At 43.4% G+C, this 27,814-nt stretch overlaps 1 protein-coding gene across 3 annotated transcripts in view; it reads left to right on the top strand.

Annotated features, from left to right (window-relative positions):
• Nucleotides 1-2,363: 2,363 nt before the first annotated feature.
• CTPS2 (CTP synthase 2) overlaps nt 2,364-27,814 on the top strand; it is a 97,881-nt gene continuing 72,430 nt past the window's right edge. Inside the window, exons 1-5 of one of the 3 annotated variants that reach the window (XM_032330185.1) lie at nt 2,364-2,444; nt 7,518-7,723; nt 13,522-13,692; nt 15,447-15,547; nt 27,471-27,587. In XM_032330185.1, the coding sequence (XP_032186076.1) occupies nt 7,558-7,723; nt 13,522-13,692; nt 15,447-15,547; nt 27,471-27,587 (555 nt within the window). In that variant the 5' untranslated portion in view covers nt 2,364-2,444; nt 7,518-7,557. Of the gene's footprint in view, nt 2,521-2,929; nt 3,363-7,517; nt 7,724-13,521; nt 13,693-15,446; nt 15,548-27,470; nt 27,588-27,814 lie in introns of those variants that run through there. The other 2 variants (XM_032330183.1, XM_032330184.1) reach the window with 2 other exon arrangements.

The following is a 27,814-nucleotide window of genomic DNA, read 5'->3' as shown; positions in this document are numbered from 1 at the left end:
TGCCCTTCAAGTTTCTTCACCTGCAGAAATACAGTGCAGAGGTAGGGCCCAGCCCATTCTGCTCTACTTTTGCCTTATCTCCAGGTGTACCCAAAACCACAAGAATGCCTCTGTTCCCCAGGGAAAGGTAGAAGTCTTCAAAATAAGAGATTGTATGAGCAATCAACTTAATGACAGACTTTGTATTCTCCTTTCTTTTTTCAATCCTTGTTTCTATGCTGGTTTTGGGCCATGAATAAACATTTATTTATTCATGACAATATTCTTGTCCCACCCAAATCAGTCCATCTGAATCCTGTTATCAAATTTGTTTTTCTCTTCATATTTTCTCCATTTTGTATTAATAATACAATCGTCATCATAATAATCCCTTTGTAGTCATAAAATATCTTTCATCTGTTAGCTACATAGAGAAATAGAATAAGCCGAAGGCAGATGCTTAACCGACTGAGCCACCCAGTGCCCCAAAAGTGTTTCCTCCTTTTCAAAAAATTTACTTATTGGCCTTCATGAAGACTGGGGCTTCCATATACTTCCCGCTGGGTGGAGCCTCTGTGTATTTTCCCTGAAGTTGACATCACCATGCCTAGTTCCTTCCTGCTGCTTTCATGACACTCCTGTGTCATCCTTGGTGGGGAGAAACTCCCCTTTGCTTTGAAATTCATTGAATTTTTGCCATACAACCCTCCCCACCCATCCTTGTTGCTGTCTTCTATTAGCTTCTATTAGCTTCCACATTCACTGAAGATTTGGTTCCTTGGCCTCAAGATTTGGTTCCTTGGACTCCTCCAAGTTCCAGGGACCTCAGTGTCCCACACGCTGGCCTGGTGGTGCTTGACCCACTCATTTGACTCTGTTTCAGCTGTCAGACCCTAAACTGAATCATCTCCTGGAGTTATTCCCCCTTTGAAGTCTCCAGTGCCAACACCACAGCTGGTGACAGCGTGCCAGCTCCTTTATTCCCATAGGCCTTTGTCTTTAGTTCTGTCTCTTTTCTTCCTAGTCTATCAGCTCTACACTGCTCTCCATCCTTTCCTGTGTGGACTAGACTCCCAGTGGAGTACCACAATCTCACATTCTCTCAGGCCCTCAACTGCCTCAGTCACCTCCCTCTACTCAGCCCACAGACTGCTTTTATCATAAATATCCATATTTATATATCTACCTATAGATAGCTCATGAAATCATAGCGGGCATCATCACACACTATGGTTTCTAAACTCCCCTAGGTCTTCAATGACACTTTTGTGAGTTGGTACTCTAGTAACTCACACTGGTTAGTCAAAATTTTCACCACTTTGCTAACTTCCATCTCAACTCCAAACCCTTCTGTTGTCCAGTTAGAGCCTTTCTTGTTCGGTGGTTTGTGTATGTTCTTCCCTTCCCCTGAATAACCTGTGTCCTCTCCCAGCACCAGCCATCCTCCAAGTACTCTTAAAAAGTCAGTGGGTGAAGCCCTGATTAACCTTCCCCCCACCGCACGTTTGTTTGTTTTTGTTACACTAGTAATGTTTGACCAACTTTACTAATTTTTTCTTTTAAAATTTTATTTTACTTTATTTTTAATATTTTATTTTTTCATTTGACACAGAGAGAGAGAGATCACAAGCAGGCAGAGAGGCAGGCAGAGACAGAGAAGGAAGAGAGCTCTCCGCTGAGCAGAGAGCTCAAAGCGGGGCTCCATCCCAGGACGCTGAGACCATGACCTGAGCTGAAGGCAGAGGCTTAACCCACTGCGCCACCCAGGCGCCCCTAAAATTTTATTTTTAAGTAATCTCTACACCCAACATGGGGCTTGAATTTACCACCCCAGAGAGCAAGAGTAGCGTGTTTCCACCAGCTGAGCCAGGGAACCCTGGAACCAGGTGCCCTAGGGAACTTTACTGATTTAAGGAGACGTGTGCCTTCAGGCCGTGAGCCCCTCAAAGGCAGGAATGGAGTTCTATTTGCGTCCTCTTAGCTTTTCTACAGTTCCTGGAGCGCAGTAAGGGCTCCACAAACGTTTGTGGGCAGTGTGAAGCTCTTTACAGTGGGGAGAACTGGACGGGAGGACCCGAGTAAGGATCCCGCCTTGCCAAAAGGCAGGGGCTCGCCGGGAACGTGGCGTTCATCCGCGCCCCCGAAGTGCCTCTTCTAAGTGAGCCGCGGAGGGGAGGAGCAGTCCCCGGGCTGAGCAAGGCCTGGGGCCAAGTGCATCCAGGGCGGAGGGTGGCGGGAAGCTGTCTGTCTGAGGAGTCACTTTTTAGGTGCTTGTTTTGGAGCATTGCACAAACGCGGGTGCAAACCCCAAGCTCACCAGCGTGAGTCAGCGGGGCCCGCAGCAGCAGGAGAGGGAAAGGTGGGCGAGGAGGGCGCCGCGCACCCCGAGGCCCGCGCGGGCGGCGGGAAGGACCCGGTGGCGACAAGGGACACCCCTAGCGGCGGCCCCTTCCCCAGCCCTACAGGTGAGCGCGGGCCCGCCGCGGGGCGGAGCGCGCTGTCCCCACCGGCTACTCTCCCGGCGCCGCCACCACCGCGCAGGTAACCTCCCGCCCGGACCTTCCCCGGACCCCCAGGGCCTCCGCGCTGGGGCCACCCGGCCGTCCCCTGGGCCTCCGCGCCCCCAGTCCAGGCGCGCACGTGGGGGCCGGGCGCCTTTGTCCCCTCGCCGATGGCGCCCGCGCCGAGTCGGAGAGGGGCGGGCAAGCGGCGCGTCCCCGCACCCGGCGCACGCAAGCCGCCGGCGGACGGCGGACGGCAGACGGGCGGGGGCCGGGGCTGCCCTGCCGGCGCCCGGTGCCGTCGGAACCCGCCCTGCCGCGGCCCACGATCGCGGCTCCGGAGCGTCGCGTCCCCGGGGTGCGCTTCTCCCCGCACGGGGCCTCGGAAGGGGGCGCAAGGGTCGGCTGCACCCCGGGCCCCATTTCTCCCTGGCCTCGGGAGCCCGGAGAGCCCCGAGATGGCGTTGGCGGAAGTGAAGCCCCGCGCGGAGTGAAATGGCCTTTCTGTCCCCTCCCCCGCGCAGTGCACTCGCTAAACAACGACCCTAGTATTTCCCCCAGAATAGCTGTTTAGGGCGCACTGGGGCTGAGTACGCTGCTGCTACAAGATAGCTTTCGTTTGGCAACAGTTTTTACGGATTGGATGTATAATTTACATACAACAAAATGCCCCCATTTTAAGGGTGCAGATCAGGGATTTGACGAATTATACACCCGTGGAACCACTACCACCGCGTGGACGTACACCATTTCATTTCTGTCGTCCCGGGAAGTTCCCTCGTGCCCATTCCAGCCAGTCCACAACCCCTCTCCCCGACCTGCCTGCTTTCTAGCATAGCTTAATTTTGCCTGCTTTCGAACTTAATAAAATGGGATCATTCAGTAAGTACTCCTGTTTTTGACTAATACTACTTTTTTAAATGGTCGTCATTTGAGAAGGTGTTTCTTGGTGCTCCTGATGTTTTCAGTTGCTCATGGGCCTGAGCTGTCCAGTGTGGTAGCCACTGGCCACGTGTGGCTCTTGACTATTGGAAATGTGCTGAGTCTGAATTGAGATGTGCTGAAATAGACACACTGAATTTTGAAGACCTAGAGCCCCAAAAAGGGGGTACATAAAATACCTCACTAGTGAATTCTTATATGGTTTGTGTGTTAAAATGATAGTATTTTGGATACATTGGGTTGAATAAGATGTTATTAAAATTAACTTACGGTTTCTCTTTACTTTTTAAATATGGCTACTAGAAAATTTAAAATTACACAGGTAGTTGCTGTAATGTTTTTATTGGACAGCAGACAGAAGAGACTCTGCACACTCCTGTTTTGCGCAGGAGTTCTGCTCCCTGCGTATAAGAGCAAAGGAAAAACTTCAGCCTTCACAGGGGCAAAAACAACTCGATTCAAGGAGGTAGCTTGAAGAGCCTGCTTTTTCCTATAGTTTTGAAACTTGCTTCAAACTTGTTTGCTTTCAAGAGGTAGAAAGGAATAGGTGTCTCCTTGGTATTAAATTACATTAAAAAAAAAAGATTTTATTTATTTGTCAGGGAGAAAGCACAAGCAGGGGGAGAGGCAGGCAGAGGGAGAAGCAGGCTCCCTGCCCAGCAAGGAGCGGGATATGGCACTCTGCTTTGAGGACCCTGGGATCACAACCTGAGCTGAACACAGACGCCTAACTGGCTGAGCCACCTAGGATTCCCTTGAGTTACATTTTGAAGAAGGACATTGCAAAATACCTGATGTATTTAAAAAGGCATCTTGTGATTTTTTTAAAAAAAGATTTTATTTATTTATTTGACAGACAGAGATCACAAGTAGTCAGAGAGGCAGGCAGAGAGAGAGGGGGAAGCAGGCTCCCCGCTGAGCAGAGAGCCTGATGCAGGACTCGATCCCAGGACCCTGGATCATGACCGGAGCCAAAGGCAGAAGCTCTAACCCTCTGAGCCACCCAGGTGCCCCAAGGCATCTTGTGATTTTTGAAAAGATAGAAAAGTAGTTACTGCCTACACCCCAACCACCTACGTATTAAAATTTAGCTTTTTGATGTAGTTTTGGTTAGTCTTAACTTAAAAACATAGTTGAGATAATATTATATTCAATTTTATATCCTTCTGTATAAGGGAGTTTTTTATGAAAAATTCTTAGGCTTTTTACAACCATATAATGTGACTTCACATGCATGCACTTTAGTTTTCAATGACATTTTTCGATTTTGCTAATTTTTACAAATAGAAAGTCATTTTAATAGGGTGACAGTGCCAGTATAGGGTACAGTGACAGCAGTGCTCATTTTGTAACTGAACCAAACAAGAGTTTGCCCACCTGGTGCTCAGCAAGCCAATAAAAACTGATACTGAGTTTCTGCAGTGAAGGAAGATAGGCTATGTATTGGTATGGTGCTACCTATGGAGCAGGGAGGGAACGCTCTGAAGTCCCAAACTCCCCAGTGGCTTGCAAGTAAGGGTTTTTTAAGGACAAGATTTGGGGCAGGGTCTCCTGAGAAGGTGGACACGTGAGACCATGCGAGCTAACAGGTACTCTCCGGCAACTTTGTCTGGTCCTCTGGAGGTTTTTCCATCTCAGGAGACGGGGAATCTGAAAAATATCTTTGTTCTTTATGTTAGAGATTTCATTAGGTACATCTGGTAATTATATCTTAAAAAAATTTTTTAAAAGATTTTATTTATTTATTTGAGAGAGAGTGAGAGAGAAAGAGAAAGCATGAGCAGGGGAGGGGTAGGGGGAGAAGTAGGCTCCCTGCTGAGAGAGCCCGATGTGGGGCTTGATTATGGGACCCTGGGATCATGACCTGAGCTGAAGGTGGATGCTTAACCAGCTGAGCCACCCAGGTGTTGCGGTAAATATATCTTTATTTGTAAGTGAGTAGAGTTGCATTCCTGCAGGTTCCTTGGCCAGTCCAGCTATGCCTGGGGGCGATGTGACCTCTAGTTGTCATTCTTTCATCTCAACTAACAAAACAGATCCTGACTAAAAATTGCCTCTTACTCTCACGGGGGAGGTGAAGTCCAAGAGGGCAGGGACCTTGACTTTTTGTCTACCCCCATGTCCCCAGGACCTGGGAACATGTTAAGCATAATTGACCTATAATAAACATTTGTGAGCTGATTGAAAAATGATAACAGCTTTCGTTAAGCACTTGGGTACTCACTTTGTAAATGCCCGCCCGCCTCTATCAGGCAGGCACTGTTATGATCTCTGTGTACTGCACAGGTAGAGAAATCTGAGGTTTGGAAAAGTTGAAGAAGTCGTCCAGGGTCATAGCTGTAAATAACAGAATCAGCATTTGCACCCAGGCTGTCTGACTTGAGAGGAGGGAAACTTACTGAAATAGAAGAAAGCAGCAGGAGCGGGGAGTGGGTAAGGGAGAGTTGCCTGTAAGGGCGCCGGGGTGGCTCAGTCATTCAGTGTCTGCCTTCGGCTCGGCTCATGATCCCAGGGTCCTGGGATGGAGCTCCGCATCGGGCTCCCTGCTCCGTGGGAAGCCTGCTTCTCCCTCTCCCACTCCCCCGCTTGTGTTCCCTCTCTCGCTGTCTTTCTCTCTGTCAAAGAAATAAAATCTGAAAGAAAGAAAGAATGAAAGAAAGAAAGAGAACGAAAGAAAGTAAAGAAATTACTCCTATAATGACTACCTGGGCCAGCAGGGCTGGAAAGAGGTGAATATTCAGATAGATTTTGGATCTATAGGAGGAGCATTCTGGGTTTGGATCCATGGTTAATCTTTTCGGCTAAATCTAGCTGGAGTGAGCAAAATGACAGGTGGCTAGAGAAGAGGAACAATGGCCTTGAATGGGATCATCTGGAGTGTATAGAAAGGCAGGTCCAGGGACTTAGGGAAGCCATCGGGGATGGGACTTGAGTATTTTGGATGGTTTCAGTTCACTTGCCTTGACCGTGGTCGACTAGTTTAAATTGAACTCAGAGCACTGCAGTGAGATAACCTTATACACCTTCAAGTTCTGATCGTTTGATTTGAAAGGAGAGGAAACTGCAAAATCAGTCTATTCCTTAGTTCATTTAATCCTCACACCCACCTATGAGATTTTTATAATGTCGGCATATATGAAGACTGATTTTTTTTTAAAAAAGGCTTTATTTTTTGGAGCAATTTTAGATTCACAGCAAAAATGAGCAGGAAGCACCGAGTTCTCATGCACTCCCTGCCCCTACAAGCATAGCCTTCCCCACTACCAACATCTAGAACCAGAGGGGTTCGTTTGTTACAATGGACGAACCTACACTGATACAGCATTATCATTCAAGCTCCATTATAGGTTGACGTTGGAGTTTGCTCTTGGCCTTGTTCATTCTGTGGCTCTAGACAAATGCATAATGACTTGTATCCACCGTTATAATATCATACAGAATAGTTTTGCTGCCCTAAAAATCCTCTGTGCTCTACATATTCATTCTTCCCTCTCCCCCAACCCCAGGGACCCACTGATCCTTTTGTTATCTCCATAGTTTGCCTTTTCCAGAATGTCAAGTAGTTGGAGTCCTACAGTATGTATGCAGCCGTCTCCGGTTGGCTTCTTTCACTTAGTAATGTGCACTGCAGTTACCCCCATGTTTTTTCATGGTTTGAGAGCTCATTGCTTTTTAGTGCTGAGTAATACTCCAAGGAACTAGTATTTTTTAATCCGTTTCACAGATGAAGAAACAGAAGGATTAGTAACTTGCCCAGGTACAGCTTGTACAGATCAGTCTGATTCCAGATCGTTTTCTCTTAGAAATTTTACCATGCTTCTGAATCCCAGAGAAATTGGGTTTCTCATAATGAAGTTTGTCACACAATAGAGTTGGGGTAAATGGAAAATACGGGCGACTTCGCTTGCAGAAAGTATCCATCGCCTTCTGCATATAGCCAAAAATGGAAAACCTGGAAGGGAAGACTTTGTTTCAAAAGTTTACTTTATATGGAAAAATGCCATGTGCTTTTGAAATTCTGGTTTAACACACTCCTGCTTTACTGGTTTGAGAATATGATTCTCTTCCCTGACTCTTAATTTTGTTACCTTTCAGATTATTTCTGGGTGCTCGCACTCAGCCACCTCCTCCACCAATGAAGTACATCCTGGTCACTGGAGGGGTCATCTCAGGCATTGGTAAAGGGATCATTGCAAGCAGCATTGGGACGATTTTAAAGTCATGTGGACTCCGAGTTACTGCCATCAAAATTGACCCTTATATTAACATCGATGCAGGCACTTTTTCTCCTTATGAGCACGGTATGAAAGAGAATAACTTCCCCCTCTTATGAGGCACTGGGTTAAATTGCAGTTCTTTCCTGTATGGGGGGTAATTTCTTGAGAATAGAGTTCGGAAGTAGAGTTGTTGGATCAGTCATGAACACGTGAAATGTTCTCATGGTTGTTGATACATTTGGAAAACAGTGTAGAAGGATACCATTTTCATTGTACCTTTTACAGTACAAATTATGTTTTGTTTTATTTTTACCATAAAGGTAATATAGTTCTCTTAACGTTTCATTGTTAAGAGAAAAAGTCAGACAATATGGTATATACTGACAGTTATACTGACAATATAGAAAGGCACGAAGAAAATAAAAGTCCTCCATTTCCCAGCACTAAAATTAACTATTATTAATGTTGACATTTTAATGTACATGCTAATTATTTTTTAAAAAGGCATTAACACTTACATACTTTCTTTTTTTTTTTTTTTAAACTTTTTTTTTTTAAATTTTATTTATTTATTTGACAGAGAGAGATCACAAGTAGGCAGAGAGGCAGACAAAGAGAGAGGAGGAAGCAGGCTCCCAGCTGAGCAGAGAGCCCGATGCGGGGCTCGATCCCAGGACTCTGGGATCATGACCCGAGCTGAAGGCAGAGGCTTTAACCAACTGAGCCACCCAGGCGCCCCTATACTTTCTTTTTAAACTTTTTACATACAAGCAGGCAAGTGCACAGATCATAAGTGTACCACTTGATAAAGTGAACCTACTGTGCAACCAGCCCACAGACCAAGAAACAGAACCCCTCACCCCTGCTGCCAATGTCCCTTTCTAGTCTTTCCCCACCTGAAACCACCAAGGTAACTGCTGTCCTGTCTTCTAACACCGCACGTTACTTTTGCCTTTTTTTTTTTTTTTTACTTATTATTTTATTTTTTTACTTTTTTGTTTTGTTTTTGCATAATGCACTGCATAACCTACTAGCAGGGACAGATGAGCATAACCGAGTGGTTTTTCAGCAATCAGGAAAGTGCTTCCTTAATTAATGTTCTCCAAACGCTTTGACATGTACTAACAATTAACTCCAGAGATTACTTTTGCTTATTTTTGACCTTTAAATAAATTGAATCTTATAGTCATGTCAGTTTTTAATCTAATTTTTAAAACAGTACTGTGGACATTTGTATATATTTTAAAGTTTTTGTTTGTTTTCTAATTTTTTAAAAGGTCTTATTCATTCATTTGAGAGAGAGAGACAGCAGGAGCAGGGGGAGAGGGAGAAGCAGGCTCCCCGCTGAGCAGAGAACCCGATGCGGGGCTCCATCCCAGGACCCTGGGATCATGACCTGAGCTGAAGGCAGAGGCTTTAACCCACTGAGACACCCAGGCACCCCGGTGCTTTATACTCCTAAGGCTCCACAAAATCTGTACAATAATGGGAAATAATTTCCAATGTATTGATATTATAAACAACACTGTGATGGGAATCTTTAACATTTATTTTTTTTAGACATAAATGCCTACACACAGAATTTCTGATTCCACAGGGAGGTGTGCTTTTCAGGTTTTTTGACATATAATGCATATTACCCAAGGTTTTTAGATTCATGATCTCTTACCTATAAGTGTAAAATCCAGAAAGTTCTGAAAACTTTAAATTGTTCATAAGCTTGTGGCTATTTATAGTCTTTTTTCAAAAGTTTTGAAAAGTGAGGGGCACCTGGCTGGCGCAGTACTTAATTGTCTGCCTTGGGCTCAGGTCACGATCCCAGGCTCCCGGGATCGAACCCCACGTTGGGCTTCCTGCTCGGCAGGAGACCTGCTTCTCCCTCTCCTACTCCCCCTTTTTCTGTTCCCTCTCTCACTATGTCTCTCTCTGTCAAATAAATAAATAAAATCTTAAAAAAAAAAGTTTTAAAAACTGAAAAATCTTCATAAAGCATGACTACTTATAGTCTTTATTCCATTTGGAATGTGTTTGCTTTTGGGGTGTTTTCTAATATATGGCAAGTATTCTTTATTACCTTTGCATAATCTGAAAAACTTCAGATTTCAACTTCCATATTGTTTCCAAGAATTCTCTGATAAGGGCTATGGATCTGCACCAATTTATATACAAATCAACAGTGTATAAGAAGGCCTTTTTTTTTTAATATCCCTGCTGAATATTATTCTTTTGAAACTTTACTAACCTGAGAGAAAACAAAAAACAACAAAAAAGGGTATCTCATTGTTCTAATTTAGATTTCTTTGGTTTTCATTTTGTCTGTGGAGTGAATGATTCAAGTGAATGGATAGATTGTATTTTTGTTTGAAAGTATTACCCAACTTCCTTCTGTGGAGTAAATTTCCTTGTCCCGTTGACTTTGGACTTCGGTCATTTAGGATGGTGAACTCGTCTGGGTATGCTTGGGATTTTCCGGTTTTGAAACTGAAAGTCCAAATCCTGGGAACCCTATTAGTCCTGGGCAAACCCAAGAGCTTGGTCACCTTATTTGGTCATGTGGTTTGTTTTTTCCCTAGGAGACATTAGTGAATGTGACATCTGTCTTGTTGAAAGTAGAAATTTTCAGTGCAGTGGCGTGATTTGGCTCTGTCTGTTTGGTGCTTCTGCTCTCTGCCGTGAGAACCTCCTGCTCTGTATAGGGACTTCTCCTTCAGTCTGGGTCCTGGAATGAGACCAAGTAGACTCACAACTAACCCACAGCCCCCACTTAACACCTAACCCAAGGGAGAAATCAATAAACATTTTGTAAGTTACTAAGATTTTAGGGTTGTTTGGTATTCAGTAAAGTTGACTAATCCCATGTGTTATGCCAGTTTTCCTTTGGATTTTTAATTTTTAATTTTTTTAGATTTATTTTTATCTTTTTAAAGATTTTATTTATTTGTTTGGCAGACAGAAATCAGGAGTAGGCAGAGATGCAGGCGGGGGCCAGGAGAGCAGGCTCCCTGCTGAGCAGAGAACATGATGCGGGGCTCGATCCCAGGACCCTGAGATCATGACTTGAGCTGAAGGCAGAGGCTTAGCCCACTGAGCCACCCAGGCGCCCCTCCTTTGGATTTTTTAAAAACGTTTTTTAAAGATTTATTTATTTATTTATTTGTTAAAGATTTTATTTATTTATTTGACATAGAGAGATCACAAGTAGGCAGAGAGCCAGGCAGAGACAGGGGGGAAGCAGGATCCCCGCTGAGCAGAGAGCCTGATTTGGGGCTCGATTTTAGGATGCTGAGATCCTGACCTGAGCCAAAGGCAGAGGCTTAACCCACTGAGCCACCCAGGCGCCCCAAAGATTTACTTATTTGAGAGAGAGAGGGTGTATGCCAGCGTGCAGCCCGTGGGGAGGGACAAAAGGAGAGAGAATCTCAACCAGGTTTCCCACTGAATGAAGAGCTCAACCCAGGGCTGGATCTCATGACCCTGAGATCATGACCTCAGTGGAAATCAAGAGTGGGAGGCTTAACTGACTGAGGCACCCAAGTGCCCCACTTTGGATGTTTTAAAAATGATTTTCAACGGTACCTGGGTGACTCAGTTGGTTAAGCTACTGCATTCGGTTTGGGTCATGATCCCAGGGTCCTGAGATTAAGTCCTGTGTCGGGCTCCCAGATCTGCAGGGAGTCTGCTTCTCCCTCTGACCTTCTCCCCTCTCATGCTCTCTCTCTTTCATAAATAAATAAAAAATTTTAAAAAATGATTTTCAAGAATATTTTACATAAAGTATTAACCTGTATATATATATATAGAGAGAGAGAGAGTGTGTGTGTTTAACTCTGTTTGAAATTTGTCATAATATTACCTCTGCTAGTTACTAATAAATTTCCACTTACCATTTTTTTAAAAGGTTTTTAATTTATTATTTATTTGACAGAGAGAGATCACAAGTAGGCAGAGAGGCAGGCAGAGAGAGAGGAAGGGAAGCAGGCTCCCTGCCGAGCAGAGAGCCCTACTCGGGACTCGATCGCAGGACCCTGAAATCGTGACCTGAGCCGAAGGCAGAGACTTAACCCACTGAGCCACCCAGGCGCCCCTCCACTTGCCATTTATGTGATTAAATGTATCTGTATTTATGTTTCTGTCTTTGATGTCACCTTTAGGCTTCTCTGCCACAGGAATATTTAAATATTCATATATATTTTCTTCTGGAACTTTTATAGTTCCATTTACTTTTACTTTAACATTGTTAACACAGCTGGAATTGAATTTGTGTGAGATAAAGATGTAACATGATTTTTTTTCTAATTTTTTTCTGATTAGGCAACTATTCCTAATGGCATCTCTCAAGGATTTCATCCTTTTCTTCCTGACTTGAAATGCCACGTTTTATTATAAACCACATTTCTGTCTATACTTAGGTCTATCTTTGAACTCTGTTCTCTTCTGGATTTCTATGTTTATTCCTGCCTATCATTTTAAAAGCTGCAGCTTTTGATTATCAAGGAGGTCAGAGTCTTCCACGTTCCTTTTCTTTTTCCTTTGTTTTCTCTCCGTCTCTCTCTTTTTTTAAGTGCAAAAATGTGTTTTTATTATCCCTCTAGCAAAGCATTGACGTTTTTTGTTGTTCCTTTGTTTTTTTCTTAACCTCAGAGTGTTTGTTGTCTTCAGAATTAACTTAGGAATCATTTTGTCCAAGTTTACAAGAAATTGCATTGGAATTTTTGGCAAAAATTTCTTTAAATTTATTAATTAATTTGGGGAGGAATTAAACACTGCAAAATGTTGACTGGCGCATTCAGGAACTTTAGAAGTGGTTTTCCTTTTATTTATACCTTGTTTTATGTCTGTGAAGTAGGCTTTTTAAGTTTTATAAATATAGTTCCTACATTTCTTCAAAGTTTATTTCTGAGTGTTTTATTTACTTTGATTTGTGATGATAGCTTTGGGGTTTGGGTTTTTTTTTTTTCAAGTCATATATTAAATTCTTTTATGTAATAGGGATCGTTTTGTTTTTTGTTTTTTTAAAGATTTTATTTTTTTAAGTAGTCTCTACACCCAGTGTGAGGCTCAAATTCACAACCCTGAGATCAAAAGTCACATGCTCCACCTACCAAGCCAGCATGACCCCAATAAGGATCTTTTTGGATATTTTGGTTTTGTGACTTTGTTCCATCTTTATATATATTGAAATATATGTATGCATATATATTTCAATCTTCCTTTACTCACTGCTATTTGTTAAAAGGGCTTTTTAAATTTATTTTTCATGTGTTGGTTTTGGTAATCACACCTGTTTTTCTGAAAACTGACTGTAGTATCATCCTCAAGTTGAAAAAATCTGTTGGAATTTTTATTATAACTACAGTAAATCTAAGAACCTATTTCAGGACTTGTCATCTGCAGTTTTTCTTTCTCTTCTAGGAATATAATGGGTATATACTTTTCTTTTCTTTTCTTTTTTTTTTTTTTTAAGATTTTGTTTATTGGGGCACTTGGGTGGCTCAGTCCGGTAAGCATCTGCCTTGGGCTCAGGTCATGGTCCCAGGGTCCTGGGACGGAGCCTCCAGTCCAGCTCCCCGCCCAGCAGGGAGTCTGCTTCTCCCTCTGCCTCTCCCACTGCCCCTCCCCCTTCTCCTGCTCTTGCCTCTCAAATAAATAAATAAATAAATAAATAAATAAATATTTCATTTATTTTTAGAGAGAGTATATATGCTTTTGTAGGGGGGGAGAAGAAGGAGAAGTGGGAGAGAAACAGACTCCCCACTGGGCTCGATCCCATGACCCTGAGATCATGCCTGAGCTGAAAACAACAGCTGGACGCTTCACTGTCTGAGCCAGCCAGGTGCCCCTGAAAAGAAATTTTTAATATTTACATTGCCTTTTTATCCTAGGCGAAGTGTTTGTCTTAAATGATGGTGGAGAAGTTGATTTAGACCTTGGAAATTATGAACGGTTCTTGGATATTAACCTTTATAAAGACAACAACATTACCACTGGGAAGATATATCAGCACGTGATCAATAAAGAGAGGCGTGGCGATTACCTGGGGAAAACAGTACAAGGTATTGTGTCCCACACAGCTTAGCGAGTCGCGTCTGCAGAGCACCCGCACCCTGGTCGGAATGCATGTGAAGGGAGGAGCTCCCTGAGCTCTCCAAGTTCTAATCCTTTTCCAGTCTTGCTTTCTTCCCCTTTTGCGCTTTCTTCAAAGGTGCCTGCTTCACCCTCCATGTTCTTGATTGTATTTTCTTCGGTCTTTTTCTTTATTACTAATGTTGTTTTCTCTCGGTACGTATCTGTCTTTAGCTATTATACATATCTCTCGGTATGTATCTATCTGTAGCTATTATTTATAAAATCCATGCAGAACCATGCATTCATCATTTTTACCTGATTGAGGTACAGACTTTTTTCGTTTGTTTTTTGTCTGTCTCCTTCCTTCTTGTATCTTTGCATGGATGTGAGTCATACCCCTTTAAGGACAGTGTGCGGAGGGACTGGGGGATGGAACTGCAGTGGCTGGAAGTGGGGTCTGACCCTGCCTTACCAACTCTTTTCCTGAGTGGTATGATTCTCTTTTGTCTCGGGAGAGACCCCTGCCCTCCCGTGGTTCCCCCCCCCCCCGCCCCCGGCAGGTCTTGTAGTCACGGGTTTCCGCACAGTAAGGTAAAGGTGATAATTCCCCATCTCCTTTAGATCACGTGTTGGATCCAGTTGAGAGGTAGACATGGGGGCCGGATAGATGGAGATCAAAAGAGCTTTGGTGTAATTCCTGAAACTGGAACGTGCGAGTTAGAGCTCAGCCATAGCTGTGTTTTCTAATAGCTTTTCCCCTGAGTGTAGGTCTGGGAAGACCCACAAGAAGGAGAGGTGCTGCCTCACACCTGCCACATCCCTGTGATGGGAAGAGAACAAGGCCCCAGGCTTGGGCTCTGACTCCTGATCCCTGGGCTGCCGATGTGGAGGCAGAGCCCGGGCAACACCTGCCCTGCGCTGCCCTCTCCCCCATTCCCCGCCCTGGCCCTGCTGCCAAAAGGGACCAAACAGCCCACGTAATGTGGGTTGCTCCAAATGCACCAGTGGGTGACAAGGTCCTCCTGCTCTGAAGGAGCACCTAGCGCTAGGGAGAGCCGGCAACAGATGCCCCTTCGCTTCGGCTTCCCAGAGGGCCACGTTCCTGCTTCGTGTATCCCATTAGATTAGTTGACTGCACCGTGAGGCTGTCCCCATGCACCCGCAGGGATGTCCGCTTTCTGTCCCTTTGGCAGAGATATGTAGCTGCCGGCCTGTTCACTACCAACGGGCCTCTGGGCCTCAAATGCTTGTGGAGTTGTCACCTTTTGCTTCTTCAGCGGCCACTAGCAGCCACAGGCCCCTGGTCAGCATGCAGGACCCATCTACACCCTCTGGGGGGACCTCTCCCCACTAACTGGCAGGCTGCCCAGAGCCTGCAGCACGGGGCCACTCTGTCTTTCTTCCCCCACAGAACTCAGCATGCAGCAGGCCCGACAGCCCTCCTTGCAGTTGTTAGTTGGCCTCATAGGTGTTTCTAGATGCCTTGTCGATGGCATTTCTGCTTTCTGATTCTTAATCTCCGTGGTCGGCCAGTTTCAAAAGAAATGACATAACATTTAAGTGATTAAACCTATATCGTGCCTCCATCAGGGAGATGGAGAATAACATGAACTCTGGAGTTTGTCTTATTTGCCAAGTGGCTTTCAGGTTATTTGAGAGGTCTAAAGACATGAATACATTCCTTTCTCATGATTGTGACCGTGAAATAGGCTTTTGTGCTAATTATTACTTCCTTCTACAGTTGTCCCTCACATTACTGATGCTGTCCAGGAATGGGTTATGAATCAAGCTATGGTGCCCGTGGATGGTCATAAGGAAGAGCCCCAAATATGCGTTATTGAGGCAAGCATGGAATTTTTCTTTATAAACTTAATATCCTTCTGGGTTTTTGAGCATGTAGTCTTCATTCATTCAACACACATATGTATTATTTTATTTATTTATTTTTAAAATATTTTATTTATTTGACAGACAGAGATCACAAGTAGGCAGAGAAGCAGGCAGAGAGAGAGGGGGAAGTAGGCTTCCCGCTGAGCAGAGAGCCCGATGTGGGGCTCGATCCCAGGACCTGGGATCATGACCTGAGCCGAGGGCAGAGGCTTTAACCCACTGAGCCGCCTGGGCGCCCTCAACACACATGTATAGATGGCCTCCTACATGCTAGACATTGGGCTGGGATGAGGGATTATAGCAGGGAAAGATGTAGATGGTCCCTGCCTTTGGGGTCACGAGTCAGTGGGCCAGTTGGGCATTAAACAGGGTGAATACTCCTGGGATTTTGTGCAGCAGCCCGTGTATGGGGACAGATTAGTTGCAGGATGCTTTCTAGTGAGTGCTGTTCGAGGGCTAAGGAAACTGACGTCTCTCTCACCTCCCAGTCAGAAATCCAGGTATAACTTTGATTCCCCCCAAAACGTAACTACTAACAGCCTGTTGTTTACCAGAAGCCTTACCAATAACATAGTCAATTAACGCATACTTTGTAAGTTATATGTGTTACAGACTGTATTCTTCCAATAAAGTCAGCTAGAGAAAAGAAAATGTTGTTAAGAAAATCATAAGAAAGAGAAAATACATTTACAGTACTGTGCCATATTTATAAAAAAAGTAATCCATATATAAGTGGACCCACACAGTCTAAACCCATGTTGTTCAAGGGTCAACTGTAGGGGCGCCTGGGTGGCTCAGTCTATTAAGCGTCTACCTTTGGCTCAGGACATGATCCCAGAGTCTTAGGATCGAGCCCCACATCAGGCTGTCTGCTCAGTGGGAGCCCGTTTTCCCCTCTCCCTCTGCCTGCCTCTCTGCCTACTTGTGATCCTCTTTCCCCACCCCATCAAATAAATAAATTTAAACATCTAAAAAAAAAAAGCGGGTTAACTATATTTGCAACACGCTTTGGAAGTAGAGAGAGACTGAGGGAAATGTGATGGTGGACGCGATTTGGAGGTGAAAAGTGAGTATTAGCTGCTTAAAGAAAGAGCATAGTATTTGAACTTGTGGCTTATTTACTATTTCCCTTCCTCTCAATGAATGAGAATAACGTGCTTGTACTCCTTGTCTAAATGTCAGCAGACCTAACTGCTGGGTAGGACAGCAGAATAATGAAAAATTTATTTCCTAGGGACTGTCTGTCCAAATTCAGATTTCTGCTGTCACCTCTGAGTGGGGTAGAGCTCTGTGGTTAAGAATTTGGAGCCAGACAACTTGGGTTCATAGCCAAGCTGGGTCACTTACCAGCTGGGTGACCTTAGCCCAGTTTACTCATCTGCTAAATGGGGATAATGTTTTGAGGGTTAAATAAGTCAGTACACTTAGTGCTTAGAATGGTGCTTAGAATGGGGCGCCTGGGTGGCTCAGTGGGTTAAAGCCTCTGCCTTCGGCTCAGGTTATGATCCCAGGGTCCTGGGATCGAGTCCCGCATCGGGCTCTCTGCTCGGCAGGGAGCCTGCGTCCTCCTCTCTCTCTGCCTACTTGTGATCTCTTTCTGTCAACTAAATAAATAAAATCTTTAAAAAAAAAAAAAAAAAAGAATGGTGTCAGAGCTATAGCAAGTACTCAAAATTTATTAGCCATTATTAAGACGCCTGTGTGACTTTTGGCAAATTACTTCTAAAGCTTCAGTGTATTCAACTATAACAATATGATAACAATGCAATATTGTAGTAAAAGCCAGATGATATTAACAGGGTTGCTGGGAGGAAGAAGTGCAATTATATAAAGCACTTGGCATGTCTGGTGTTCAGGAAGTGTTCAAAATGTGTGAGCTGTTCTTATTGTCATCACTGTCAGAGTCCACAGACGATGCTAGGCTATCTGCAAGGTCCATTTTGTTAACAGAGCTGATAAACTTAACATAAATGCGCTGTACTATCATACGTTAACTATATATTGTACTGCTATAATAGTATGGTTGATAATATTAATGTGTAAATGTGCTATGCAAAATTTTCTGTCCCTTGCTGTTTCTCTTCTTTCCTTTTCTTTTTATTGAAAGATTTTATTTATTTATTTGACACAGAGAGAGAGCATGAATCGGGCAGAGGGAGATGGAGCAGGGAGCCCGATGCGGGGCTTGGTCCTGGAACCCTGGGATCATGACCTGTGCCGAAGGCTGACACTTAACCGACGGAGCCACCCAGGCGCCCGTCCCTTCCTATTTCTTCTTTCACAATTTACAAGGAAAAGGGAGGGTGCTTCCTTTAGAATTTTTAAAAATTGGAGTATATAAAAAAAATTAAAAATAAAAATAAATAAAAAATTGGAGTATAACATAAACACAGAAAAGTGCACATATCCCAGGTACACAGCTTAATGAAGTCTTATCAACTGAACATACTTGCATAACGAAGTTGGCTTCCTTTAGAACACACTTAACATCTAATACAGTGTATAGTTTGCAAACAGACCGAGGCAAAGGTAAAGACAAATCATTTAAGAAAGAGAAAGGCAGGTAAAAGCTCCAGGAAGAATAACATCTGATACGAGAACCAGGGCATAGCTTGCCTCTACAGTGAGGGAGACTTACGCGGTCACTCTGTTTATTGATTCTCGGGTTTTAGATCCTCAAAATGCATCCGAGAAGGCTTCAAAGCAGGGTTGTAAATGTCAGCTTTGAGGTGGAGATGCGGAGGGTTGCCGGAGAGGGACGGAGGGAGAGGAGAACTTCATTGTCCACTGTGAGGCAGCTACAGGTACCGGTAGTAGTTGGCGGAAAAAGAGGTAAAAATGTCTCAGGTTAGGAAAGTAACCAGTACAGCCAACAGTTGAGATTAGGATCTGGGGATGGGGCAGCAGAGAACTCGAGCCTCATCTATCACAGCAGGAAGTCAGCTTGTGTTATTACAGAAGGTGTCTGAAATGGGCCAAGTCAAGAAAGAGTCGAGAGAGATGCTGTTTGGAGATGTGATAGAAACTAGCGGAAGAAATCATGAACAGAAGACTTAAAATGCTTCCCTTGAGGAATCCGGATTTGGAAGTGGAGGAGGTGGGGTACAGGACTCCTGGTTTTTACTGTCAGTGCTTTTGAACAATTTGATTTTGTTGGGGAACGAGATTCCTGTCCTCTTCAAGGTCCTTCTAGTCAGACTAAGAATCAAATTGACAGGAGTTGCATTAGTTGAGATGTGCTGTGGATTTTAAATACACACTGAGCTTAAAAGGTAGCATGAAAAAAAAAAACCAGAATGTAGAATACCTCATACTTTTTACAAAATTGGTGATATGTCAAAATAACATTTTGGATATATTGAGCTACATAAAATAGAATGTTAAAATTAATTTCTCCTCTTTTGTTCTTTTAAGTGTGGCAACTAAAAATGTTAAGATTATGTTTTTATTTTTATTGGATAGTGCTGGCCTAGCACTTTCACTGGTTTTTGCTGTCCTAGCAATAGGAAAGGTAAAGGATCCAAAATGTGTCCGCGTAAGCGTCTGCCTTTGCCTCAGGTCATGATCCCAGGGTCCTGGGATTAAGTCCGCATCAGGCTCCGTGCTCAGTGGGAAGCCTACTTCTCCCTCTCCCACTCCCCTGCTTGTGTTCCCTCTCTCGCTGTGTCTCTCTGTCAAATAAATAATAAAAATAAAATCTTAAAATAAAACAAACAAAGAAAAAATCAAAATATGTCCATTTACCCCAAAGAACCAGTCTCTGGCCCCAAAGTATTATCAATTTTCTAAACCTGACCATTTTTATAACGTTTCTAGAGATTTTTTTTCCTTTCTTTTAGTTTTTGTATGTGGAAGAATGGCTTTTTTTTGGTTTGGGTTTTTTTTTTTTTTTTAAGACTATTAATCACAGGAAAGTTTCCAAATGGTCATGTGTATAGATGTTTTTGCCTCCGCTCTTCTTTTTTAAAAAAATACATTTTAAAAACTAATAATCACAAAAAAGGAGAAGGGGGAAATCCATTTTTTTGTTTCATCATTTTTATTTTTCATATATCCAGAAGTCATGATGTAAATCATTCAAAATAACTGAATATTAAAAGAATAGTTTACAGTTCGGCTCTGTTTGCACGAATATTTGACACAGGAAACCATTTTTACAAATACATATGATTTCTTATAGGAATACTTTAATAAGGAAAATAAGTCATAAGTCTCTATACATCTTACATCAAATTCTATGCAGCGCCCCCCCCCCCCCCCACTGAACCAACATTTTGGGCTTTCCATCCCAGCACATTCACCACATCCAATAAACCAAACCACAGTGTGCCGCTGCTTGTCATTTTCAACCATTATTGAGATTTGCACTGTTAAGAGTTCTTAGGATTCTTTTTCTCATCTTTCCTGATCGGAAAGCATTCACATGTTTAAGCTAGACGAGGACATTTAAACACCATTCCTTTTATTTTTTTTAAAGATTTTATTTATTTATTTGACAGACAGAGATCACAAGTAGGCAGAGAGGCAGGCAGAGAGAGAGGAGAAAGCAGGCTCCCTGCTGAGCAAAGAGCCCGATGTGGGGCTTGATCCCAGGACCCTGGGATCATGACCTGAGCCGAAGGCAGAGGCTTTAACCCACTGAGCCACCCAGGTGCCCCAACACCATTCCTTTTAAATCTAGCTTGCAGGAATAGGTACTTGGTGATCTCACTCCTCATTTAGGCAAGACCAGCTGGTAGCTTAACCCCCACCCCCACAGCACCCAGCAGAAAGGATACAGTCCTTGTATTCCTAATAGTTTCTCAACCGCCAAAACGAAGCGACCCTAGAAGCAAGGGTTAAATACAAACATTAAGAAAGCTAAAACATTTACTAATGATTGGAACAAAGAACACTTTCAAATTCAAGGTCTCTCCTAAGTTGAAGAAGACGTAAAAGATGTGGCAGTCCTTCTATAACATACTGAAACACTAAAAATTATTAATTGCATAGGTCAATGGTGCATCATTTCCAAAGTGCCAGAAGATGCAGAATCTTAGACTCTAAGGCCGAACTCCAGATCTGGCATCCTTCTTTTTTTTTTTTTTTTTAAAGATTTTATTTATTTTTTTGACAGAGAGAGATCACAAGCAGGCAGAGAGGCAGGCAGGGAGAGGAGGAAGCAGGCTCCCCGCTGAGCAGAGAGCCCGATGCGGGGCTCGATCCCAGGACCCTGAGATCATGAGCTGAGCCGAAGGCAGCGTCCTAACTCACTGAGCCACCCAGGCGCCCCAAGATCTGGCATCCTTCTTATGTAGTGGCTTTGAAATAGCCTAATATTCCCCTATCCAGGGGCATATCATCATTCAGGCCTGGGGTGACCTTTGCAGAATACTGACCACGTTTACCTGAAGAGGCAGGATCCACCAGGGGAAACATTTGGTATTTATGCTAGTCCTTCCCTTTTACTGAAAAGAGTGTCCACTTGGCAGATCTTGTCTTACTTTACAGGTAGCATGAATGAAAACCAAGAGACTAGCGGTTAGGGTTAGTACTTGATGCTCTGATTATCCAGTACTTTTTTTTTTTTAAGGTTTTATTTATTTATTTGACAGAGAGAGAGAGAGAGAGATCACAAGCAGGCAGAGCGGCAGGCAGACAGAGAGGAGGAAGCAGGCTCTCGGCTGAGCAGAGAGCCGGATGTGGGGCTCGATTTTAGGACCCTGGGATCATGACCTGAGCCGAAGGCAGAGGCTTTAACCCACTGAGCCACCCAGGTACCCTGTGATTATCCAATACTCTTAAAAGGATTCTTTAACCAAGCCCTTGTCCAGTGGGACTACAGTGTGTCCCATTTCTCTTATATCTCATAGTTGATCAGTTCAGCTTCACTCATTGGTGGGACCTGTTCATTCCCTTCGTCCTTTGGACGTGAGGGATGGCTGTGGAGAGTTCTAGTCCATCAAACAAATTATGGCCATCATAGTCATGCATTTTGAAATAATGGAGTTGCAGTCCTTGTGGGGACATCTCTGCTTCTGGTATGTTGATGATACCTTCTAGATGCTTCATGATAATGCTCTTGGTCGTGCACTAGATTCTTATCCAGGCCCATGCCACCAGGATGGGAGAAGCTGGCCCTGGCGCCTGGGGCACAAAAGACCCAGAGCAGGCCATACAGGAAGGGGGTTCTGAGCAGCTGCAGAGATCTCATAGTTGCGGGTACCCTCACTGCCCTGTTTCCAAGCAGTTTTCCTCAGACGTGAAGCTTTCCAGAATGAGCCTTGCCCTCATCCTTAGAACGTTTCTCGTTGCCCTCCCCCACCCCTTCTGACTTGGGGGAAATCTATTTTTTTTTAGTCTAAAATCGAGCTGTCTTTGAACAACATTAAAATATAAGCCCAATTTGACCTGAGGATGAGCCTTCTTAACACTTCTTTTTCATGTTCTCAGTTTTCTGTCTATTATTTTTTGAGAATCATCCTTGAAGAAAGCTTTTATGTTTCCTTCTGGGGTCAGTACATGTGATTCTCTTAGCCTTCATCTTACAAAGATGTATACTATAGATTCAGACTCTAATTGTTGGAGATTGCATTTGTACAATAAAATCAAGAATTCTCAATGACATCTCATATTTTTTAAAAAAGATTTTATTTATTTGAGAGCGAGACAGAGAGCAAGAGTAGGGTGAGACGCAGACTCCCCGCTGAGCAGAAAGCTCCACTTGGAGTTCGATCTCAGAGCCCTGGGATCAGGACCCGAGCTGAAGGCAGATGCTTAACCCACTGAGCCACCCAGGTGCCCCAATGACATCTCAAATTAAACTGAAATTTCCATCCCAAGAAACAACAGGGAAGCATTTTAGGTCTGTACTTGCGAATTGTTCTTTTACGTCTATGGTCTTTATTATTAGTTTTCCATCCTGCTCTTAAATGGACTTTTTTGGCTTAGAAAGCATTAATTTAGTACTTAATATGCACTAGCTCCGATTATAGCTGCTAGGCCTCTAAATGCAAATGTGATCTGACTCCTGTTCTCTGGGACTCATGGTCTTCATTTTTAATTTGATGGAAACGGAGAAACTGACAAGTTGTCCCCAGCATAACTCCTTCTTCATATAACCCTAATGTTTATTTTGGCTTATTGGACACTAGGTCAGGCATCCTTTTGGGTTCGTTTTAAGTTGTGCTCAACATTTGTGTTTGTGCATGATTTAAGCTTTTGAAGAAGGGCCATCAAGCAAATTTTCAGTTTTAAGCGGGTAGATGTGGTTGAAATGTCTCCAAAGCCTTTTTGTGAGGCTCTTACTTTTCAGATCAGTGGAGCTAACAGTCTTTATTTGTTAAGAAGTCCAGGTCATCTCCACATAAGCCTGAAATAATTTATGCTTGGCTTAACGAAATAAATTCTTTCTGTCTCTCTCTTTATTTCAAAAAAGAAGAATCCTTTCCTTAAAGCAAAGCAGACGTTGCACATCTCATAAATTTGCTGTTGCTTCGATTTCAACTCTGGATAAATCTTAAAATATTGTTATAGGCGATATTTTCCTTGTTGTGTGGGGGAAATAATTAACGTATTCTAGTTATAATACTGAAGGTTTCTAACCTTCCAAATTGGCTGAGGGAGTGCAGTACCATTATAAGCCATGTGAGGGCAGAAGTGGATAAAGTTTAAAGTTTTTGCCTCTTTTTTTTTTTTTTTTTTTTTCCTTTGATTGCCTGTTGATTACCGGAGTACACCTATGACAAAACAGATGTCCCTATATGGTTTAGTTTAAGTGCAGGCCTTTTTCCCACCCCCGCCCCAACATTTTTTCTCATTAGATTCTGGTACATTGCAGTTGGTGAGCAAGGACTTCAGCCCCTCACCCCCTGCCAATTTCTTGATTGCATGTGGTATTTCTAGGATTTTCATAATTAAGTTTGTCATTCTCCTACAGAAAGGTCACATCTGTTCCATACCCAGGAAGCTTGAATTTTAATTATGTTTTGTTATCTGACTTAAAATTACCGAAGAATAATTTTTTTCTGTAGCAGTGTAGTCCTGAGATTCCTTAGTTTGATTCCATTATAATGATGATAACAGGTACTAGAATGCTGTTACCTAGGGCTTATAATTAAATTTTGAGACCCTTCTGTCCTGGGATGAGCACTAAGCTAAACCCTGTTGGAGAGAGAAAATTTTACTGTTACCCTTCAAGGTTCTTCTGGCTGGTCTAAAAATCAAACTGACATTAAAAAGATTAATAGGAGAAAAATCAAACAGTGGTTTAGTTACATTTGTACAGAAAGTTCATATGAACATGAGAGATTCCAAAGCAGACAGGCAAAATGAAGTTAACATGATATCCTGAACCAAGGAGAGGGTAGAGGCCTGCAGGTTACAGAGGGGAGGAAGACCATTTGCAGAGAGGCAAAGATGTTTGGACAACAAAGACTTCCCTGTTATGCGCTTAGTTTCTTAGGTAAAGAGGAATCTCTGGTGATGGCTCTCTTCCTGGTACCTGGATTCTCCACTTTCCAATGTATTGTAAGTAGTTGAGAGGGAGGGAGGGAACTTTTCCTGAATCTGCTGGGTTTTGATTGCTTTTAACTCAAAATAATCTTCATGGCAAAGTGGCATATTTAAAAATTAAAAAAAATATATTTTATTTATTTATTTGACAGGCAGAGATCACAAGTAGGCAGAGAGGCAGGCGTGGGGTGGGGGGAGCAGGCTTCCCACTGAGCAGAGAGCCTATCAGGGCTCGATCCCAGGACCCTGAGATCATGACCTGAGCCAAAAGCAGAGGCTTTAGCCCACTGAGCCACCCAGGCGCCCCAGGAGAGAGAGATTCAAAAAAATTTTTGTTTTTTTGTATTCTGAGTTTTTATAAGGTCAATCTGTTGGTATGTGACAAATGATTTGATGGTAACACGGAAGAGGGTAGAAGCTCAGAGGCCATTTAGATTGGGAGGCGGGCAGAGAGTCAGGTCTGCTGTTGTAGTATGAAAGCAGCCATAGGCAGTGTGTAAGTAAACAGTCACAGCTCTGTGCCAACCAATACAACTTTATATAGAAAAACAAGCAGCAGGCCATAGTCACCACCCCCTGGTTTAGATTACTGCCATTGTCCTGGCAAAAGGCGGCGTTGGCGTGGGTGTCTAAGGTGCTGGCACTAGATATAGAGAGCAGTGGAGAGATTTTCAAGAGGTTTTGCAGGTATGACCCACCGGGCTGGATCCGATGAGGAAAAGGGAGGGATCAAGGATGGTTTCCAGGCTGCCAGCTTGAGCTAGTTAGTAGGAAGAGACACTTGCGCTAAGAATAGGAGACACTCAGAGAAACGGGCCCAGGGAGAGTTCTGTTTGGGCCATGCGAAGTTTGAGTCATTGCTGAGTCATCCATGATGTCAAGGACGGGTTGGCTCCACAACCCAGTTGTGCTGGGAAGAGAGGTTGGGGCTCCTAGTAGATTTTGGACCTACTCAGGTAGCTGAAGCCAAAGAAGATAGTGGATTCTGGGACTGATCCCGCCATGATCTCTTATCAGCATCCAGATCATTCCAATTAGCGCCTAAGTTTTACCCCCCACCTTTTTTTTTTTTTAGTTTTATTTATTTAAGTACTCTCTACACTCAAATGTGGGGCTTGAACCCATGACCCTGAGATCAAGAATCCCACACTTTAATGACTGAGCCGGCTGGGAACCCCAAGTTTTACTCTGGATTATTGTTCTTTAGCGCTGCCTAATTTTCCTTGATAAATTCTGAGCTCCTCAGGAGCACCGTTGTCTTAAGTTCTTTTCAGTACCTCATTTATAGTATTGAGTGTGCAGTAGATCCTCAAAGGCTAGAGAATTAATTTTAAAATCCTTGTGATAGTCTTAAAGTATTTAAGTATGATGAGGATGAGTAGGTTGAGGCAAATGTTATCCTAAAGTCAATGCTTATTTTAAAATGCCTTACATTAAAAAAAACGCCTTGGGCGCCCGAGTGGCTCTGTCATTAAGCTTCTGCCTTTGGCTCAGGTCATGATCCCAGGGTTGTGGGATTGAGGCCCACATCGGGCTCGCTGCTCGGCGGGAAGCCTGCTTCTCCCCGTCCTGCTCCCCCTGCTTGTGTTCCCTCTCTCGCTGTCAAATAAATAAGTAAAATCTTTAAAAAAAAAAATGCTGTACTTGCTGGAAGCACATTGTAAATTAAGTTAACATTTGTCAAAGGATTACGCTGTCAAGAATATCACTGGGGCTTTTGGAAGGACTTGTTTCAGAAAGGCAGCACGTTTTAATAGTAGTTAATTCGAGTAATACCACCATTGCCGAGACTGTTCAGAAGTCTGCAGGAGGGGTGTGTGTGTGTGTGTGTGTGTGTACATGGAGAGGGAGAGAGAGAGAAAGAGAGGCAGGCCCGGCTCCCACCTTTTCTCATAGCGTCACTGGATTTGCGTTCTACCTTCCACATGGTCCACGGGTAGAAACTAGCTGATCTCACTCCTCAGTGGCCTGTGTTCTGGATCTTTTCACTTGCTTATGAATTCCCTTCCATTAAAGCCTTCCTGGAGTGCCTGGGTGGCTCAGTCGGTTAAGCATCTACTTTTGGCTCAGGTCATGATGTCAGCATCCTGGGAAAAAGCCCCGCATCATGGTCCCTGCTCAGCGGGGAGTCTGCTTCTTCCTCTGCCGGCTGATCCCCCTGTTTGTGCTCTGTCTCTCAAATACATAAATAAACTGTTAAAAAAAAAAAAAAAAAGCCTTCCCTTTTTTGTACACTTTTTTTTTTTTTTCAATCTTGGTGAGGTGAAGTGTTGTCAGCTTTATAATGATCCCCATTTTTCTGGGTGGGGGGGGTTTACTATCTGTAAAATTCAACTGAATCAGTGATAGAAGAATTCATTTACTTAACTTAGTCCATATCTCCACACAACAGGCAGTATAGTATTATAAACACAGGAATCAGGTCATTCTTAAAATTCTCCTTTAAAAAAAAAAGATTTGGGTGCCTGGGTGGCTCAGTGGATTAAGCCGCTGCCTTCAGCTCAGGTCATGATCTCAGGGTCCTGGGATCGAGCCCCGCATCGGGCCCTCTGCTCAGCAGGGAGTCTGCTTCTCCCTCTCTCTCTGCCTACTTGTGAACTCTCTCTCTCTCTGTCAAATAAATAAATAAAATCTTAAAAAAAAAAAGAAGAAGAAGAAGAAAAAAGATTTATTCATTGGGGTGCCTGGGTGGCTCAGTCAGTTAAGCGTCTGCCTTTGGCTTGGGTCATGATCCTGGGGTCCCGGGATCGAGCCCCACATCAGGCTCCTTGCTCGGTGCGGAGCCTGCTTCTCCTTCTCCCTCTGTTGCTCCCTCTGCTTGTGCTCTCACTCTCAGATAAATAGATAAGATCTTTTTACAAAATAAAGATTTATTGATTTATTTTGGGCGGTGAAGGGCAGAGGGAGAGGGAGAGGGAGAATCTCAAGCAGACTCCCCACTGAGCATGGAACCTGACTTGGGGCTCCATCCCAGGACCACGAGAATAGGACCTGAGCCAAAACGAGGAGTCAGAGCTTAACAGACTGAACCACCCAGGCACCCCTTAAAGCCCTCCTTGACCTTGCTTTTTTTCCCCTTCTTGATGCTCTGCCTGTTCTCTTACCTGCTTACCTGGCTATGTTATCCTGCATCCTTTCTTCTTAGTTTCCTTTCTAGTCTCCAGTCTGTCTTTCTGAGATGTACAGTGCTTTTCTGTTTCGCGTCAGCTTAGTGAGGTTTAATTTATCTATCATAAATTTCAACAGATTTAAGTATACAATTCCATGATTTTTAGTATATTTATAAACTTCTGTTCTTGCGCTCACTGTTTATTAATAATGCTTCTATTAGTCTGTATACAGTGGAAGGTCACTTGTGTCTTTTTTTTTTTTCTGTTCCCAGTTGGGTGGCACCATTGGAGACATTGAAGGGATGCCGTTTGTGGAAGCATTCAGACAATTCCAGTTTAAAGCCAAAAAAGAGAATTTCTGTAATATCCATGTTAGCCTTGTCCCCCAGGTGAGCTTTCCAGATAAGCAACTTCTATATATCTTCCTGTGATATTCTGTTTATTCCACATTTTTTTTTTTAAAAGGAGATAGAAGTTTATTGAATACACTGCAAGGGAACAGCGGGCAGGACAGCAAAGGAGAGACTGTCTGCCTGTTTTTTCCACATTTTAAACTAGGGAGCCCTTAATTATGCAGAAGAGCTAAATATCCAATATATTAACAGTGACCCATTTC

The sequence above is a fragment of the Mustela erminea genome, chromosome X, assembly GCF_009829155.1.
Source record: "Mustela erminea isolate mMusErm1 chromosome X, mMusErm1.Pri, whole genome shotgun sequence".
In the NCBI taxonomy this organism is placed as follows: Eukaryota; Metazoa; Chordata; class Mammalia; order Carnivora; family Mustelidae; genus Mustela; species Mustela erminea.
The sequence above is the reverse complement of the archived record's forward strand: the minus strand, read 5'-3'. Positions and strand labels throughout refer to the sequence as shown.